We start from the raw sequence: 19,397 nt of genomic DNA, 5'->3' as shown, positions 1-19,397 counted from the left end.
TATATTTAATGAGATCTCTCCCTTTTACCAATATTCAAATTATCTTCTATTTATTTTATTGTAAGATCGATGTGTATTAGATCTATCACTAAAGTGTGCAACATTAAAAGGTAATATCCATGCCCAAGAACATGTTGTAAACAAAACTTGCATATATTGGAATTTAACTAGTTGGATTAATTTAGTTTTTAACTATTGTTACTTTTAGGAATATAATAAATCGAATCAAGCATAAAAATTCATTAAGTTAAACTATAGTTGTAGTATTAGTTTAATGGGACTAGTGTAGTTCTAATGTTCTATGAACTCATATTTTGACAAAAACAGATTTACAACTATTTCACTCATCTTAAAAGAGAGTAGTAAATAAAATTTTGTGGTTAATAGGTACTAATTAATGAATTGAAATAAGCATGGTAGTGCATTATTATTAGGCATGTCTAAGCACTTTTGCAGTGTAAGGAGCTTAAGTCATTGTCTATAGTGTACAAACATAGTTGGCTTTTGATGGATGTGAGCAACAAAGAGATATCACTTTTCGTCAAGTATGTCTCATTTTTTATTTCAGATCAATCAGATATTACTACATAAATGAAAACATAACTTCTAAAATAAAAAGTAATAAAAATCTGTTTGGTTCGGGTCATGGAATGAGACAACCTTAGAGATAAGTGGTCTCATCCGAGGAAATGCAAAGAGATGTGATGTAACATATTTTTTGTGTGTTCATTGTTCAGCATCCTTTAACTTGAATGTTTACAGTGTCATGTGCAGGTTCTTTGCTTTATTCCTTTTGTTTATGTGAAGAGAGACATTAGCTGCTATTGTATACATAAGGCATGAGCTACAATTACTGATCAGAATTCAGTGCTTCCCTTCATTTTTAGTTTAAGAGCCATGAGTCATGACCCACACACACCAACATGTTTTGTCTAACATGATACACTTTTGCTTTTGGTGCTTTCTTTTGCTGACCCTTATGACATTGTAATGATATATAGTAATCATATTGAAGCAAAATCAGAAAAAACGATAAATATTTAATTTTTTAATTGATATGACATATTTAACTGGGTACAACAGATCCTTATCTATGTGTGCAACACTAGGTCGGGTTGTATACTATTTTTGTATAACTAATGGTATCAAGCCTGAGTAAAAAACTTATTATTTTTTGAATGTGTAGTTATCTCTCTCAACAAGTATCATTAGAATCGAACATTTGATCTTTAACTTACACTAGTAGAAGAGCACATGATTGATAGGGTGTTAGAGTATTCATTCTCCTATTTGTATATAAGTAAAGGACCAATTTTCGTCCATATACCAAGATTTTAATTCGTATGTAAGGACAGTTTAAGAATTCTTACCCAATATATTATTCATTACTATTTATATGTTAATCAATCATTGTAACTTGACTCCTAAATAATACACATGATTAAGTGAATAATGTATAAAAAAATATTTCATACAGAGGATACATATATTTTCCATTTATTTGTATATCATTTTTGCCCTGGACAGGAAGCTATAACATTATTGCATCATCATTAGACATTTCATCTTCTATATGATTGAATGTTAACTAATAAAATGATGTTAACTAATAAAATGACGATATGAGAATAAATTTAGTGTAACAGAGACAAACGAAGTCTTAAATAAGTGGGTGATAAGATTCGTAGATATTTTGTTGAAGATGAATGTATAAATAGTTCAGAAAAATCCATTGATTATAATTGACAGTATGAATACCAATATTGTGTCCAACATGAAATTTTTAGTCGATAGTAAAAGATCTATTCTTATAAAGTAGGGGTGATAAAATTGGTGTAGTTGGATGATAGGATATTTTAAATAAGAAATACAAAATAAATTGTTATATTTTTATAAAAAACTTAAAAAAGTGAAATAAATATTTCCTCCAAAAAAAATTAAAAAAACTGAAATAAAAAAACGAAATAAAAGTGGTGGGCCACGTGTCATCATAGTACCGTGTCACCACTCTAACTAGTACCACATGTGTTGCTAGTTGGAGCAGTGACACTCTATCGCGGTGACACGTGACCATCTCCTTTTTCGTTTTTTTTAATTTTCAACTTTTTTTAAAACTTTTTTATGGGCCAGTTAGAAACCAACACATGTCATGACAAAAATAATTTAATAAATATTGATTGTCCCATTTTGATAAATAGTTTATTTTGACTGCCCAATTTTGATAAATATTTTTTGGACTATACACAAATTGGTAAATAATTTATGAACTGCTCTATTTATATAGTTATTTAAAAAAAATACATTATTGAGGTAAATTAGTCTTCCTTTTAGGTAGACGGCCGAGAATACATTAATTTAAATGTAAAACATCAAAATTATACATTTACTAGATTTCTTGTCTTACTAGGTCACTATTAATTTCAAGCCAAAATTTATTCTCTATAAGTCAAAGATTATTGACAATTGCAGTGACATTCTACATCTCTAAGTCGTTTAAAATATGAGCTTTTCAAGGTCCATATTAAACACTTGTACACTAACAATATTAAACTATTACATCTTATTTAAGAGATAATATTCTAACGGAGGAAATGAGAAATGGGTATTTGTTTTTATTATATTGTGTTTGTTTTAGAATTTAGATGAGTGATTGGAAAATAAATTTGAGAGTTAGAGTCTCACATACTAAAATACTAATATACTAACATTTGTTTATAAAAAGACTAACATATTGTCCTCTAAAATACTAATATAACAACATTTTCATCATCATTTATCATCCACAATTCATTTGTATTACTTTTATTGAAGAGTCAATAATTATTAAAAATGAATAGTAGATAATGCAATAACAATGTATAAAACTCAATCCTTAAAAAAAACACTTCTCATCATTCTTTTGAAGACTTATTTGAATGTAGGTATAATCGGCAAAACATGCCTTAAAATAAGTGAGGCCAAGGCTAAAGAACACATTATAAGTAAATAGTGCAATTATACCCCTATTTTTCATCATGAATTGCAATTAAAATAGTGCATCATCAAATATTGACTTAATCTTCCAAAAGTAATAATCATTTGAAAATGATATTTCATGTTTACCAAAAAAATGTTTTTATCATAAATCGTGCAAAATGAATTTTACAAATGTCTATAAAAAATGACATTTGATTATTTGTATATCTTGCTATACACATTAAAAAAAATTAGTTCTGCAACGAATTCATTTAGTTCACTATGTTCCAAACACAATGGTATTTTCATAAGAGTATAATATTTATGCACTATCGGCGTAAAGATTTATACACAATTAATATATCATCATCGTTCACTTGTATTATTTTTTTTGAAGAGTCAATAATGTTTAAACATGAATGATGTAATGACAATATATAAAACTCATAAATTCCAAATACTAAAAATATCAAAACTGATTAAAACTACAAATTCCAATGTTCATTTTGGCATGCTGAGGCTTTTTTATGTCTAAAATATCTGACAATAAATAAAGAGGGGATGGGGACAACATATTAATAAGCTAAGGATTTCTTAAAATGAGACAAACAACCATTGCAACTCATGATGTTTCTAAACAATAGAAAATCTAAATCAGAATTTTCATTGTATCCAAACAGAGGAGATTCTCATCAACTTGGAAGTAAGGTTTCTTCAGGTGCTCATGGAACTATTACAAAAAGTGGCTGCATGGTGCACAAGTATTTCAGTTAGAGAAATTAAGCTTGTAGTTTGTAGAAAGGAAGATACATAAAACATCGATAACAACCAATTCTTAATCAAACTAAGTGGAGTCTGCTACCTAGATCGAGCGACGTCGTAATGTTATAACATAAACAATGTTTATTGATAAAATATTGATATGTAAATCTTTTCTAATCGTTTCACGTATGATTGCATATATATAGAGAGAGGGGGGAGAGAGAATACCGTGTCTACGCTGACTGGTTTCCCATCCTCAACTAATACCTCAGCTATTGTTCCTGATTGATCAGCCTGCCACCACGCAATGAAAGGGAACCAAGATATTAGGATCTTTCGTTTTCGGCTAATTAGAGTTCATGCAGTTGAGAGAGATGAAAATACAGAAACAGAAATAGTTTTCTAACAGCTTCGTAAAGTCTATGCATTTGTGTTTGTTATATTATACAGATTTCTAATATATGGATGGACACGCGAACAAGATAGCAAAAAGAGAAAGTTAAACACAATATACAAAAGCAGGTAAAACAAATACAACACACATACCTCGATTTCATTCATCAGTTTCATAGCCTCAATAATGCAAATAACCTGGCCTTTCTGCACTTTGTCTCCCACCTGAAGCAGCAGCAAGATGATTAGGCCATTCATTATTTTATTTATTCATAAGCATGCCGGTAATTAGTTGAAATACGACCGAAACAGCAGATAAGTGTGCTATTTAAACCAAGTAAGTCTACATACTTTCACAAATGCAGGTTCACCAGGTGCTGGGCTCCGATACAAGGTCCCTGCCATTGGACTTTTCAGCGGTGGATGAGATGATGCGATTGCCTTTCCTGGGGAAGGTAAGGCAAGTGCTGCTTTTGAAGGTGGAGAGTTGGCAGGAGCTGCAGCAGGTGGTGCTGGTGCTGCTGGTGGTGGTGGTGGTGGAGCCTGATAAGTTGGATACGGATATTGTGGTGATGCTGGGGCTGGTGGAGGCTGCAAAGCTTCCGTTTTTCTTATCATGACCTCGCAGCCTGATTGCTTTAGTTGCAGTTCCACAATATCTCTGGAATCTACAAGTCTGCCCGAGGAAATATATTACTAAATAACAACAATGGAAACAATTCATGTCCTAATATCGATATAATAATTATAAAGAAATCGTGATTGCATGCAAATTGCAGCTGCTTAGTCTTACTTTACAAGGTCTGCAACTTGAGACAAGAAAGCAGAAATTGAAGATTCATCTGCAGCAGCAGCAGCAGCAGCAGCAGTGCCATTAGATAGTGCCCCGTTATGATTTTCTTCCTCTTTTGATGAAGTGACGACGCTAGGTCCATTGAGTACAGGTGCAGAATTTGAATTTTCAACAGTAGCAGCCTATGATATACAAAGCAAGATAACTTACAGTACAATTTTAACACAATCTAAGGAAGAAGTAAGAACACGTTTGAATAGAAGAATAATAATTTTCATTCAAAGTAAATGTCAATGTGAAGTGACCTCATTGAGTTTTGCTTGAAGCTTCCCACCAGAAATTTGTTTTCGGTTAAGGCACTGCATGAGGCAACAATAACAATGGAGCAATTAAATTACCAGGAAAAAGGAATAGCTGAAAGCCATTGACACACATTTATTACTTATTCCGTGAATTAGACACCACCTAAGAACTAAAATGGTTGCATGAATGTCAAGCACATTGGAAAAAAAACGGCTAAGCCTACATGTACAATGACCTGAATGCTTTTAGTTGTAACTGAGCACAAAGAAGGGTCAAATACAAAGAACATGGTGAACTTAAGCTAAGCACTAAGTATAAATGTGAAAAGAAAAAAAGTTGGACCCGTCCGCGATCGGGAAGCCTATACTAGACATTTGGAAGAGTGAAGAGCCACATATGAGATATAACGCCTTGAACCAAAACCTTAAGGCAATGGTTTCATGGGTTTTTTCCACTTATAAACTCTCTCACTCACTCCCTCATATCCGATGTGAGACTTCACACTTTAATATACCGAACAAAAACTAATAGATTCAAACATGCACTTTCCTTCATAAACATTCAGAAACCCTGGTGGAAATCAAATGACAAAAGGCACCGGTCTTTCAATGTTACTAAAATAAATCAATTGATCAAACACTATCGAAATAATTGGAGAAGAAATACTATGTTTTCTACTGATTACAAAATGTGTCTTCAGTAAAATGTTAGATTTTGAAAAAAGAATCACAGGCAGGAATTTAAGGAACATTTTTTTTTTGTTTTCATCAAAGGGAAAGGAAATTTAAAACGGAAAACTACAGTGTAATTTTGCTCAATATCTATTTACGCTAAAAATAAGAGAATACTATAGTGACATACACTAAATGATATGCAAAAACTGGAAGGTTGATTGTATACATAGTCGGCCACTCGGCCCTAAGCACCCCGATAAAAAGTGAAGGTTGTGTTAGTCATTTAAAACTTTATTGAATCTTTATGATACTGACAAAACATGTGATCAAAATTAACTCAAACTTTCAAAAGCTCAACCATTAAATTTGTACCCCAGTTATCCTCTTTCACTACCTAATCTTCAAGGGAAAAAGAAAGGAATAAACAAAAAGGAATAAACAAAAACAAGGACACTGGACCTAAACTTTGCATCCTTAAACTATAACTAATATACATTAACTACAATTCGTAACAGAAGATAAATAAAACAATAAATCACATACAATAACATAAATGTCAAAATTCCAAACAAATCAACTATGAATTCAAATCCAGATTCATATTCTGTACCCGAATCCCAAATGTTGCTGACTCAGAAGACATAGATCCAAATGATTGAAACTGCTTCAAACACAACAACCCACTCTGAAAAGAGAGCTTGCTAGCTTTCAATCCCAAAAGGGAAGAAGGAGGAGGAGGAGGAGGAGGGCATTTTGGGCATGGAACAGAAAAAGAAGCCATTTTTGTAACAAAAAAACCACCCCAGAAATCAAAAAATGATTTTTCTTTCTCCTTTGCTCAAAGGGGTGCTTGATCTGCAAGGAATGGTGGAAATAAATAAGGTGTTAAGAGGCGATGAGATCAAAGAAGAAGGAAGAAAAAGAGAGAGAGTGGATAATGCAATAATGTGGGAAATGAAATGAATGGAGATTGGAGAAATCAAAGGGAAGAGAATAGGTTTAGAATTACAACAAGTATATGTGTTCGATGATTACGATGCAACCATCAATGTCCACAAGGGTAGGTTTGTGTTTTACTAACTTTGAACAACATTAAAATCATGCTTATGTATCAATAATACAACATTGAAATACTACCCACTATGGGTAGGTTTTTTTTTTTAACGTGGCGCCAAGTTCTGTGGGATAAGACATTTTCTTTATCTGAACTTAAATATTGGTCAGTTATTTTTATTAATTGAATTTGGTCTTAACTTAATCCTAAATATTGATTGGGTCAGCCTTTTAAATTAGACTCAACCCTATATACAATTAAATATAATATATATCAATTTTAGATAAAATTTTCTCAATATTACTTATTATTGTGTACATGTAATTTGACATATAACATAACATGTGTAGATATATATTGTTCATCATATATATATATGATTAATGTTTAGTTAATTGTGTATATATGATGAAAACGTAGAGAATCAATGTCAACCAAAGAGAGATTATTAATTTGTACGCAATTGAATATATAAACATATAAACGTCAAGAGTTAGTGATCATGAGACGAGTGAGCTTGGATGATATTTGTCCACAACCATATGTCCCAATATTGAACTTGAAGCCGACCCTAGACTTGATGAGACCCGACCTTATTTGGGCTCGATCATTATTGTGGCAAATCGGATGAGCGGATATGGTCGGGTCATACTCACTCCTGATACTAATAAGGACATTGATGAATTATTAAATAAAATAGTTTAATAATTGAGTATAATATATATACATAGTATAAAGATTTATATACACAATAAATAAATATATATATATATATATATTATTCCTTTGGATTAATGTTTTTGAATAGTCAACAGTGATAAAATCTGAATGATGAATAATACACTAACATTATATAAAACTCATGCACTATTAATACATATATTTTTTTCTCATAATAATTTGTGCTTTATTTTCGTTTGGAAAATATTTGGAAGTGTATCGAGGATATGCTATAAATTGTATTTGTTAGTTTTAGTTTATAAACCACCTAATCTTAAATTTTAATATTATAATTTATTCATGTTTACGTATCTTAACTTAAAACTAAATATAACATAATCTATTTCGTTATGTAATATATATAAAATATTTGCATGGAGTAAATTACAAACAAAAAATTGTTTGGAGATATTTGGTTATGTTATGACTATTTTAGTTGTTTTTATAAAGTATACTTTTTTAATATTTATTATGATATTTTCTTTTTAAATTTTAATACGTCGTGACAAAGGCTAAAGATATTAAAGAAAATTACCATATAAAAATCAAAATTAATATTTAAAAACAACCTGACACATAAATAAATAAAAGTTATTAAACTTGAATTAGATAATCAACAAAATAAACGGTAAATAAATGATAAAATAAGCAATCCACAATAAAAGATGGGTCATCTTTTGCTTATTTTTTCATAAATAATATTGATATTAAATTTAGATAAATTGTCAAACATACTTATGTTACAGCTTTAAACTTAATCTTTAAAAATAAGCAAAAATTACAAACATTCATCTATACCAAACAAGTATTAACTTCTTGAAAAATGCTTAACTTAATTTTTCAATCCTAACTTTCTTTTCCCTTGATGCTTTGACAAGTGGTTCAATCAACATTAAGTTATTCTTGTTTTCCTTAACAAATGACCCACTTAGTAAGACACTATAAAAATGGGTAATTTACATTGGAAATTGTTGAGCAAACATTTATTTATAAACATGTCAGTTTTCAAGGTAGGGCTAGTAGCACTCTCAAATACATATTTATATTTCTCATTCATCAATCATAATTTAGAAAAATAAAAAAAATTAAAAGTATGATCAATTAGTTGAGAGTGTAAATGATAGTTTGGATCAATGTTATAAAACCCGAGACGATCATCAAACTGGAAGATATCTCATATTAGGTTTAACTAGTTTAAACGATTAAACTGTTCAATCACATGGAGTGATTTTATATATAATTTATCATTTTTACTATTCAAAATATATAGTTACTATTCAAAAAAATGTTTAAAAAAATTGGATGTTCATTTTTGTGGAGTGTGTATGGTTTTAATTTATAATATCATACTCATGCTTTTGTTTGTTTTACTATGGATTTTCAATGTGAAATACTAATAATGAGCAAGATATTTCATTATGCTTGGATATATAAATCCATGGTAATATATATATTCTTTAAAATATACATGAGCCTAGTTCAAGTTTATTCAATTTCCTTAGTTTAGATAATAAATTAATAAGTGTAACAACCATGATAAGCATAACATTCACAATCCAACACTTCTCAAACATTATGGACAATTCTCTTAATGTTTTATAGAAAAATAAGTTTAAAAAATATTTTTAAAAACACACACATAATTATGGATTTTAATTTTTAACATAATAAACTCATTAGCTATTTTTTGTTTGGGAACTAAGAGTTGAAAAATGTTTGAAAATTGAAGTTTACTAAAAGAAATTAAAAATTAAAAATAAACAAAATAAAGAGCACTGGGTAAATATATTAAGCCCAATAGAACAGAATTGGGCAAAACCCAAACAAGACACAGAAACCCTAATTTATAAATTGGAGGCAGTGATTCACATTGAACTCATAACAGAGAAATTGTGTGAGATTAGCATCATTCCCTATCTCTGCTTACGGCCATGGCAACTGCAAAGACTGTGAAGGATGTCTCACCTCATGAGTTTGTCAAAGCTTATTCTGCTCACCTTAAGCGTTCTGGAAAGGTTTGATTTTTCTCTCTTTATCTTTGTAATTTCATTTATTTCTTAATGTTTCATGTCTCAATTTCATTTGGGTATTTTTAGTTTTCATGATTTATGTTTTGGTTTGTTTGGGTTTTATGTTTTTTCCTTTATGATAATATTTTGATTATGTTCATGATCCTGTGGAGATTGTATTTGCTATCAGGCTGTGTTAAGTGAATCTGTTGTTTTAGTTATGTGATTTTGATTTCAATTTCAATTTTTCTGTCTGCATATGATTTGGTTAAATGTTCGTAAGTATTGTTAATTTGGATGAGTATATTAGGGTAAATTCTTAATTTAGATGTTGTGCTAAACACTGTGATTCTCAGCACAACATTTACATGGAGAAAAGTTGTGGAATTTCTTGTCACAATTGGATCAGTTAAAGCTGTGCTCCGACAAAGTAGGGGTTTTAGTTTTTCTGGTTGCATCTTTATATAGAATTTCATGTCGTCTTCTGTTACCTAGCTTATATTGATACATGGGGTCGGCTACATGGGTCGAACAATATAATACTCAACAAAAAAAGTAATAAGATCTCAAAATCATTTATTTTCAAAATTAAAGTGTTTATCTGACAGATAATCCTAAAGAAACTTGCTCTAAGTTTTGGTGTGTATTTGTGTTTCTCAAAATCATTTACTTTCAGGATTAAAGTGTTTATTTTGACAGATAATCTTAAAACAAACTAGTTCTCTGAGTTTTGGTGTGCAGTTGTGTTTCTCAAAATCATTTACTTTCAGAATTAAAATGTTTATTTTGACGGTTAATCCTAAACAAGCACATTCTATAAGTTTTGGTATGTATTGGTGCTACTGCTTCACTCCTGGATCCATAATGATGGCCATAGTGTTTATTTTGCTTGTTTATTTGTATGTCATTCATCATTTTGGTTAGTGTAGTGGCCAGTTAATTACTTTTCCACCTTAAGGTTATAGTTTCCGGTGTAATTTGTATTTGGTTTTCCAACAGATTGAGCTGCCAGAGTGGACAGATATTGTGAAAACGGCCAAGTTTAAGGAGCTGCCCCCCTATGACCCCGATTGGTATTACATTAGGGCTGGTGAGTTTACGAAAGCTTGTCATATTTTGTCATGAAAGTTTGGCAATTGTTTGTATAGTATTTTTACTTTTATTGTAACAAAATTCAATTTTGTTTACACAGCATCCATGGCAAGAAAGATATACTTGAGGGGTGGACTAGGTGTTGGTGCTTTTAGGAGGATCTATGGTGGAAGCAAGAGTAACGGAAGCCGCCCCTCACATTTCTGCAAGAGCAGCGGTGGTATTGCAAGACACATCCTGCAACAGTTGGAAATCGTGAAAATTGTTGAGATCGATCCCAAAGGGTAAGTCTTGTTGCATTTTTAGATTCCAGAAGTGCTAATACAATATATTTGCTGGGTATTTCAACTTTCGGGTGTTGTCATAATGTGTTCCATGTGTTGTCACAATATCTTTGTGATGAAAGATTGAAACACCTTTCAATCGTTTTCGCCCCTTAGTTTATGACATGGCCTATCATACAGGACATTGAACTTGTTTGTTCTTTGTGTTGCAGAGGTAGGAGAATCACCTCTAACGGTAGAAGGGATCTCGATCAAGTTGCTGGGAGAATCATTATCGCCCCTTGAATGGCATGTAATTGAGAATTGATATTGCTGCATTGCATGTTCCCTAGGATTTACTTTTGCTGGTAGTATGCATGAAGGGACAATTAAGAATTGAACAGCTCAGTTTGCAGAGCTTTTTACAATTTGTAATTTTGTTTACTTTTATGCTTTATTCTAGTTTTGGAGTTTTTGTCATTAAGGTTGATTTAAATTACCAATTCTCTATCTTCTCAATATTATCTTGAACCATATGAAACAATTTGCTTCATTTTTTGTCCTTTCTATAATTAAACCTCCTTTTGTTAAAGTGTGTGAAGATATTTGGTGATTTTATCTGTGACCCAAATGGAGATTTGATAAGATCCTTAATTTGTGATTACCCATCACACCTGTCTCTAGGGACTACTTGACAGAAATAGATTTCTTCCCAAGAGAAAGCTAACATTGAAGGAACATCATGGACATGTATGCTGCACTTTGCATTTTTTTTTCTATTTTTTCCTTCACGTTACATGTTATATGATAGAGCTAGGAAGATAGAAGAGCAAGCTTATGAACAATGATATGCAAACTGGGCTGGGCGTTTGGACCGGACCGGACCATGCTCGGCATTTGGACTTGTCCCGACAGTTGACCATCCTTGATAACGGCCTCGGTTTGTACTTGTAACTGGATGATTGTTTAAGCCGTTTTGGACTGCATAAAATCTGGTTCAACCATGATAACACAATTTTTCAAATGAACAAATTATGTTGTTTGGTTGATCAAATAGTTTTGCTTGTTAAGTTAGATTCTATATATGACCTCTTTCGATTTTGATCTACGGTTCGCTTTCACAACATTGTTTATGATACCATCACATGGGTTGGAACTTGGGAAGCTGATGTAGCTACTACATGTGTTGGAAGTTAGGTAGCTATTACCTAGATTAGAGTACTCTATCATATGAAAATAATTAGGTTACCTTCTAGTAATCTAATATTAATCACCTAATTGGAGGAATTTTAGTAAATAATTAATTAGAATTGTAAAAGGAGTGTTGAATGATTAATTATGTAATTATGAGTGCTGAGTCATGAAACAATGGTTGAACAATTGTTTTTTAGGCAAAAAAAATATGTAATATCTATGTACTATCACTTAAAATTTTATATATAATTACTATATCATTTACCATTTGTTTATATACTTTTATTTGAAGAGTCAATCATGATTAAAAATAAATGGTGAGTAATAGATTGAATGTGTATAAAACTCTTATTCTATTACTTCAGATATTTTTTTCCTCAAAAATGAGTGAATATCAACTTTGGTCCTTAAAAAATTTCTCTATATCAATTTGGTTCCTAAAAAAGTAAAAGTTCAAACCAATGTCCAAATAACACAAATATAAGTCAAAATAGTTACTATCGATTGTCATAAAAAATATCAAAATTTATACACATATATGTTCAGATGGCAAAATTGTCATTTAATATTTTTGGGATCATTTTAGATTTCTAAATTTTAATAGACCAAATTAATATACATAAAAATTGAATGACCAAAATGAATATTAGTCATAAAACTTAAAACCTTACAATTAACCTATAATATTAATTTTCTATTTTTAGGAAAAGTGTTCCTTTAATTTAATAATAATAAAAAACATGTCTATGTCTTTTCTTATCTTTGTAATATGAACATGTTGCTGGCACTAATAGCTTATATATTATTAACTATAAGAAAAAAAAGCTCATGTTAGACACGTGTCATTAGCTAAGCTATTTCCAAATCACTAATAACATATCATCACCCAACTAATTATTCGACCGATTAATACTTTTATTATCCAATATTATGATCTCACTTTTGGTGACAAAACCTTAATTCAATCCCTTCACCTCCCCTTACGTATTTGTTTATTATTACTTTAAGAATTACTATATTTTTCATCCCATCAAAACTTTGTAATAGTTTTCCAACTAAATGTTAATATTATAGTTCAGATTCTTTGGATTTTATATTTTCCCTATTATAATTAAAAAAATTAAATTTGAAATTGAAATTTTTTATTTTTTGAATATCATTTTAATAAAACAAACCCATATAGTATCACAAATTGATTTCTTTACTTTTAAAAAATTTATTTTAAAAAAAAAATCACATAGTATCATGTTTCGGTTTCCTATATTCATTTGAAAATTCAAATTCGAAGTTATCATTTATTCTCTTTATGTGTTTAAACAGACAAATACACAGGAAATACATTTGTTTTTAGCAATGACAATATATGGGTAATATGTGTACTTTAACTATACGAATGCACGAGTAATATGTGTTTTTCTAGAATTACAAAGCTACGGGTAACATATGTGTTTTTTACCATGCGAATTCATGAATCACATTTGTGTTTTAACAATACGAAGACACGAGTAACATTTGATCATGTGAATGCACATATAATATGTGTGTTCTTAATCATTTATGCACGGGTAACTTGCTAGTTAACTAATAAAATTAATATTCATATTTCTTATATTATGAAGGGTATCATCTTATCATAAAGATATAATATTAATTTATATTGAGATGTGTAACAATCACTTCCAATAATTATCACTTTCATAATCAAAATTTTCATCTTTTAATCTTTATGCATATCTAACGATATCTTATACTACTATATCAATACTTTAATGTTATACATCACCATTACTGCTAAGCCATAGTGCAATACTAAAAGCACACAATAATCAAACTTTAAAGTGATATAGTATTTAATATCATATCACTCATATGTTAAACCATGTTAGCATTCTAACGAACTCTCTTTTTTCTCAAACATGTGATTTTTTAAAAACATATCAAATCAAACAATACCTTTTTAAAATGTCATTTAGTTAATAAAAAATCATAACAATTAATGAATATTATCAGTTTATTTTAAAATAAATAAATTATACTAGATAATAATTATTTTAAGGGTATTTATGTAAATAAAAAAAATTCATCCGGATAAAAGAAATATCAATATTCACATTTTAAAAAAAAAATCTGACTAGATAATCATTTTTTTGAATAAAAGATAAGAATGTTATTTACTATGATAATATTTTTGAAATTTGGATAACAAGCTTAAAAATATATTAATTCAAAATTAACATATTTCATATCACAAACTCTATCTGCTCTTCAATCGAAAGCACATGAGAAAAACATAAGATAATTTTAAAAGAATGAGTGGAAACTTGTGTTGTCTCTCTTCCTTTTTAGTGATGCCTATTTAAGCATAGTCGTGCTTCATGTAGATGTACATTTTCATTTTATTCAATTTTATTTATTTTAGGTAAATAATTTCATTTATATATATATATATATATAAATAAATATTTTATTTATATCATTATATAAATAAATAATAATTAATTTAATAATTTTATTTATTACCATGCGAATTCATGAATCACATTTGTGTTTTAACAATACGAAGACACGAGTAACATTTGATCATGTGAATGCACATATAATATGTGTGTTCTTAATCATTTATGCACGGGTAACTTGCTAGTTAACTAATAAAATTAATATTCATATTTCTTATATTATGAAGGGTATCATCTTATCATAAAGATATAATATTAATTTATATTGAGATGTGTAACAATCACTTCCAATAATTATCACTTTCATAATCAAAATTTTCATCTTTTAATCTTTATGCATATCTAACGATATCTTATACTACTATATCAATACTTTAATGTTATACATCACCATTACTGCTAAGCCATAGTGCAATACTAAAAGCACACAATAATCAAACTTTAAAGTGATATAGTATTTAATATCATATCACTCATATGTTAAACCATGTTAGCATTCTAACGAACTCTCTTTTTTCTCAAACATGTGATTTTTTAAAAACATATCAAATCAAACAATACCTTTTTAAAATGTCATTTAGTTAATAAAAAATCATAACAATTAATGAATATTATCAGTTTATTTTAAAATAAATAAATTATACTAGATAATAATTATTTTAAGGGTATTTATGTAAATAAAAAAAATTCATCCGGATAAAAGAAATATCAATATTCACATTTTAAAAAAAAAATCTGACTAGATAATCATTTTTTTGAATAAAAGATAAGAATGTTATTTACTATGATAATATTTTTGAAATTTGGATAACAAGCTTAAAAATATATTAATTCAAAATTAACATATTTCATATCACAAACTCTATCTGCTCTTCAATCGAAAGCACATGAGAAAAACATAAGATAATTTTAAAAGAATGAGTGGAAACTTGTGTTGTCTCTCTTCCTTTTTAGTGATGCCTATTTAAGCATAGTCGTGCTTCATGTAGATGTACATTTTCATTTTATTCAATTTTATTTATTTTAGGTAAATAATTTCATTTATATATATATATATATATAAATAAATATTTTATTTATATCATTATATAAATAAATAATAATTAATTTAATAATTTTATTTAAAAAAAATACTAGTAATAAATATTTCTTTAAATAAATATAAATTAATTTATTAATTTAAATTTCTTAAAAATAATAATAATAATAAAATAAATAAATAATAATTAATTTATTAAATTTCATTGTTAAAATAATAAATATTATATTTGCATAATTAAATAATTGAAGTTAAATAATTTTAAAATATATTATTGATAATTTTTTTGAAAATTTAATAATGAAATTATGACTTGTGTTATATCTTTTTTTTTTTTTGCTTCAAATTGAGAAAATATTGCAGTTATTAGGATTGTCTTTACAACCTCTCGAAGTGGAAAACTTGGTCCTTGATCAATGTGCTTGCTTATTCTACTAATTATATTTTAATTAAAATAGTTTATTTAATGAAGTAAAAATAAAAAATTAAATTAGAAAAATATTTGGGAAACTAAAAGTGCGATTAGAAATTGGGCCATATCTTACTTTCTATTTCGAGTTGAGAAACGATTGCGATCACTATATTTTCTCTGCTATTTCTTAAAGTGGGAAGTTGATTCAAGACCAATACAATTTCTACTTGTATCAAATCCATTAATTAAATTATTTCTTTGATTTAAAGTGAAACAAATCTATTAATTAGTTTTTAACTCAGAACTATATAATTTTCATTACCTTATTGCAGCTTTAATAATTGATTTTTTTAATAAAATAAACTAATAATGCAAAGATCCATATGTTTAACCTTGATACCGTTTTTATACGGACGGACGAAAGATTAATATTGTCTTCAGTCTATAATCGACTTTCAATCTTATAACTCTAGTTTAATGACCATATTTTTATCTTTGTCATCAAACCGATTTACCCATAAAAAATCACATGAGATACATGCATTAAGTACGAAATTACCTTAATTTTAATTAATTTGCAATTTCACTTGGTTATGCCTTTATATTAAACTAAAATTTTAAATAAGATTGGAAACAACCTAGAAATTTATAATTTTTCAATTTTTTATAATTTTTTAATTACAAATGACAATTTATAAAATAAAATTTTGTAATTATAATTATGAGATATTAAAATGGTGAGTAGAGAGGCAACAATTTGTAACAAAAAGTTCAATCTTATATACATAGATATATATAAAGTTTGGAAACAACCTAGAAATTTTGTAATTGCATTTGAGACATAATAAATGTTTGAGTTGCTAATTCTCTTCTTACAATCAACTAGATTATTTGCAAATTAACCACTATCTACTCCTTCAATCTTTGGATTTTGAAGGGGTGCAACAATTGTGAAATCAAAGAAGAGGACCAAACCCTAGAAAATCAGACCATTGATTTTGGATCAAAGGAGAAGAACCAATAGAACTAGTGGTGCAATTGATATTACTATTATTTGCATTATTAGTGAAGCTTTGAGTCAAATCATTGTGAGAAGTAGCATTGATATTATTACTATTAGACATGTTTGTTGGAATAACTAAACCTTGTCTCATATAAAGAGATGCTATATCTCTTTCTGTGTTGCCCATTTGGTAGAAATGTGATGGTTGGATTTGGTTTTGAGAGGGAAGAGAATCAACAATGAAATTAGATGAAAACCCTAAATTTGAAGAATAAGAAGAAGAAGAACCAACTACATCAACACCAAGTCTTGAAGATTGAGCAAAAGGGTATGATTGTGATGGTCTCATTGTTGCCATTGAAGACAAATATCCATTATGGGCACCTTCATGAAATGGATTGATGGAAGAAACCACTATAGGAGTTAGGGTTAGTGGTTGTGGTTGTTGTGCATGAGAATTTGAAGAATTTTTGGCATGTTTTCTCTTACGACAACTACCACCAATGGGTATGTTTCTCAATGTTCCACCTTGGGTCCAATACCTTCTACATTCTTTACAAAAGTAACGAGGTTGTGTCAAGTTATAGTTATTGTAGTAGCAAAACCTTGTGTTGAGAGACTCACAACGAGGACATTGTTGAGTTCTTTGTGGTTTTTGAGGTTGAACTTGTTGTTGTGGGACACCACCTTGTCTTATTAATTGGTAATCATGAGTTTGTTGATTATTCATGTTTCTTTCTCCATTTCTTTCATGTTCCATCTCTTCTTTAAGTTCTTGTTTATTTTGCTTTGGATTATGTGTCTTTGAGTGATTTGTTTTGTAATTTATACAAAGATAGTAGCTAGTGGTTTGTGGTGATGGTTTTAACTAAAGGGTTTAATTTATGCATGTCTTAAGGTAAAGTTAAACAAAAGTGTAAGGAGTTTCATATTTAAGGAGATATCTATGAGCGCCACATGTTTATAAAATGTATGTTAATAATATCTATAAATAAAAAGTACGTTGTCTCAAACCATGGCCAATATAAATAAAAATTTATTATTTTAATTATAAAAAAATATTCATTATTTTTTTTGTTTTTATTTCAATATTATTGGTATGAGACATAGTCTGAAATATATTTTGGGACAATAGATTCTTTATCGCAATCCACTACCATGAAAACCACGGTGTTCATATTACCTTGTGCATGGTTTCCATCATCTAACCAATATAAAACAAAAAAGTGAAACAACAATTTAAGGTCTTTTGAGTAAATAGATTTCTTGCTGTGTATGTAATTTATATACATGTTTAAGTAAACATTAATTGAATGTGATCTCTTAATATGTCATTGGATTTTCATGATTAAGTATTTAACATGTAAAAAGGTTAAGATAAGAGCAAAGTGAAAATTTAAAAAATAAATTAGAATGGTTGAGGATGATTCTTTTAGCAAAAGTTAAAAGTATAGTAGTCTTGATATAGAGTGGATCATAGTTTTTTTAAGTTGTTTATAACTTTTTTGACTCAATCAATCAATCAATAAGCTACTAGAATCATTTGAAAACCAAAAAATGAAAGAATCTTGTAGCTTTTAGATAAATTAGCTTTTAGATAAATTAGCTTATTGCTTTGAAAGTTACTTTTCACAAAGCTACTAGAAGTAGTGTTTATAAACTGAAAACAACTTTCAATAATCCATTTTTCAATTTTATCCTTCAATTTTTTTACAAATTACATTAGTTACCCCAACTAAAAAACCTTATTATTTTATTGTCCCACCTTATCACCAAATAAATAAAAATATTGCATACTCCAATTAATAAATAGTTAATTAATAAATAACTAAATAAATATTTTCTATATTTTTTTACTCATTTTTCATATTTCAGATAGTTATAAAGCTAGTTTTATCGAATAACTATAGTGTGAGTTACCTTTACAATTATAATCTACTAGCTTACATTTACCTTTGCAATTACAAGCTACTAGCTCACAATTGCAAACTAGTTTTGTCCTACAAATGTATGGTATGGTTGAACAATATGAACTTGTAGTTTTTCAGGCAACTTGTAGTTTAGTGGAGATGTTCGACAAAACTAGCTTGTAGCTATAAGCTTGTATATATAAGTAGATTACTAAAATAGAGTTGTTCGGTAAAACTAACTTTATAACTTATTGAAATTTGAAAAATAACTAAAAAGTATATATAATATTTATTTAGTTATTTATTAAATTAGTAATTAGAATAATTAAATACATACATATTTAAAATCAGAGTTTTAAACTATT

At 28.6% G+C, this 19,397-nt stretch overlaps 3 protein-coding genes and 1 long non-coding RNA gene across 4 annotated transcripts; 2 read left to right on the top strand and 2 right to left on the bottom strand.

Moving 5' to 3' along the window:
- LOC109354732 (biotin carboxyl carrier protein of acetyl-CoA carboxylase, chloroplastic-like) lies at window positions 3,432–6,795 on the bottom strand. Its single transcript, XM_019597429.1, has 7 exons — window positions 6,491–6,795; window positions 5,209–5,262; window positions 4,904–5,085; window positions 4,462–4,786; window positions 4,264–4,335; window positions 3,946–4,011; window positions 3,432–3,701 (listed from the first exon to the last, which is right to left on the bottom strand). Exons 1-7 carry the CDS (start codon window positions 6,659–6,661, stop codon window positions 3,678–3,680), a joined length of 894 nt encoding a protein of 297 aa, XP_019452974.1. The 5' UTR covers window positions 6,662–6,795; the 3' UTR covers window positions 3,432–3,677.
- Window positions 6,680–6,850, top strand: LOC109354733. Its single transcript, XR_002108591.1, has 2 exons — window positions 6,680–6,762; window positions 6,794–6,850. It is a non-coding gene; the product is annotated as an uncharacterized LOC109354733 (long non-coding RNA).
- On the top strand, window positions 9,512–11,522 carry LOC109353451 (40S ribosomal protein S19-1-like). The gene is made up of 4 exons (XM_019595734.1): window positions 9,512–9,669; window positions 10,663–10,753; window positions 10,856–11,039; window positions 11,252–11,522. Exons 1-4 carry the CDS (start codon window positions 9,586–9,588, stop codon window positions 11,322–11,324), a joined length of 432 nt encoding a protein of 143 aa, XP_019451279.1. The 5' UTR covers window positions 9,512–9,585; the 3' UTR covers window positions 11,325–11,522.
- Window positions 17,076–17,882, bottom strand: LOC109353896 (dof zinc finger protein DOF3.1-like). The gene has a single exon (XM_019596256.1). It carries the CDS (start codon window positions 17,880–17,882, stop codon window positions 17,076–17,078), a length of 807 nt encoding a protein of 268 aa, XP_019451801.1.

Source organism: Lupinus angustifolius, chromosome LG08, assembly GCF_001865875.1.
Source record: "Lupinus angustifolius cultivar Tanjil chromosome LG08, LupAngTanjil_v1.0, whole genome shotgun sequence".
In the NCBI taxonomy this organism is placed as follows: domain Eukaryota; kingdom Viridiplantae; phylum Streptophyta; class Magnoliopsida; order Fabales; family Fabaceae; genus Lupinus; species Lupinus angustifolius.
Note: the sequence above shows the minus strand (reverse complement) of the source record. Positions and strands in the feature narration are given on the sequence as shown.

Coding starts and splice junctions, on each gene's coding strand:
- LOC109354732 (XM_019597429.1), bottom strand. CDS start 6,661: ATGGCTTCTTTTTCTGTTCCATGCCCAAAATGCCCTCCTCCTCCTCCT. Junction 5,086..5,208: donor TTCAAGCAAAACTCAATGAG/GTCACTTCACAT, acceptor TGTATATCATAG/GCTGCTACTGTTGAAAATTC. Junction 4,336..4,461: donor GTGAACCTGCATTTGTGAAA/GTATGTAGACTT, acceptor CTGCTGCTTCAG/GTGGGAGACAAAGTGCAGAA.
- LOC109353451 (XM_019595734.1), top strand. CDS start 9,586: ATGGCAACTGCAAAGACTGTGAAGGATGTCTCACCTCATGAGTTTGTC. Junction 9,670..10,662: donor ACCTTAAGCGTTCTGGAAAG/GTTTGATTTTTC, acceptor GTTTTCCAACAG/ATTGAGCTGCCAGAGTGGAC. Junction 11,040..11,251: donor GTTGAGATCGATCCCAAAGG/GTAAGTCTTGTT, acceptor TTTGTGTTGCAG/AGGTAGGAGAATCACCTCTA.
- LOC109353896 (XM_019596256.1), bottom strand. CDS start 17,882: ATGGAACATGAAAGAAATGGAGAAAGAAACATGAATAATCAACAAACT.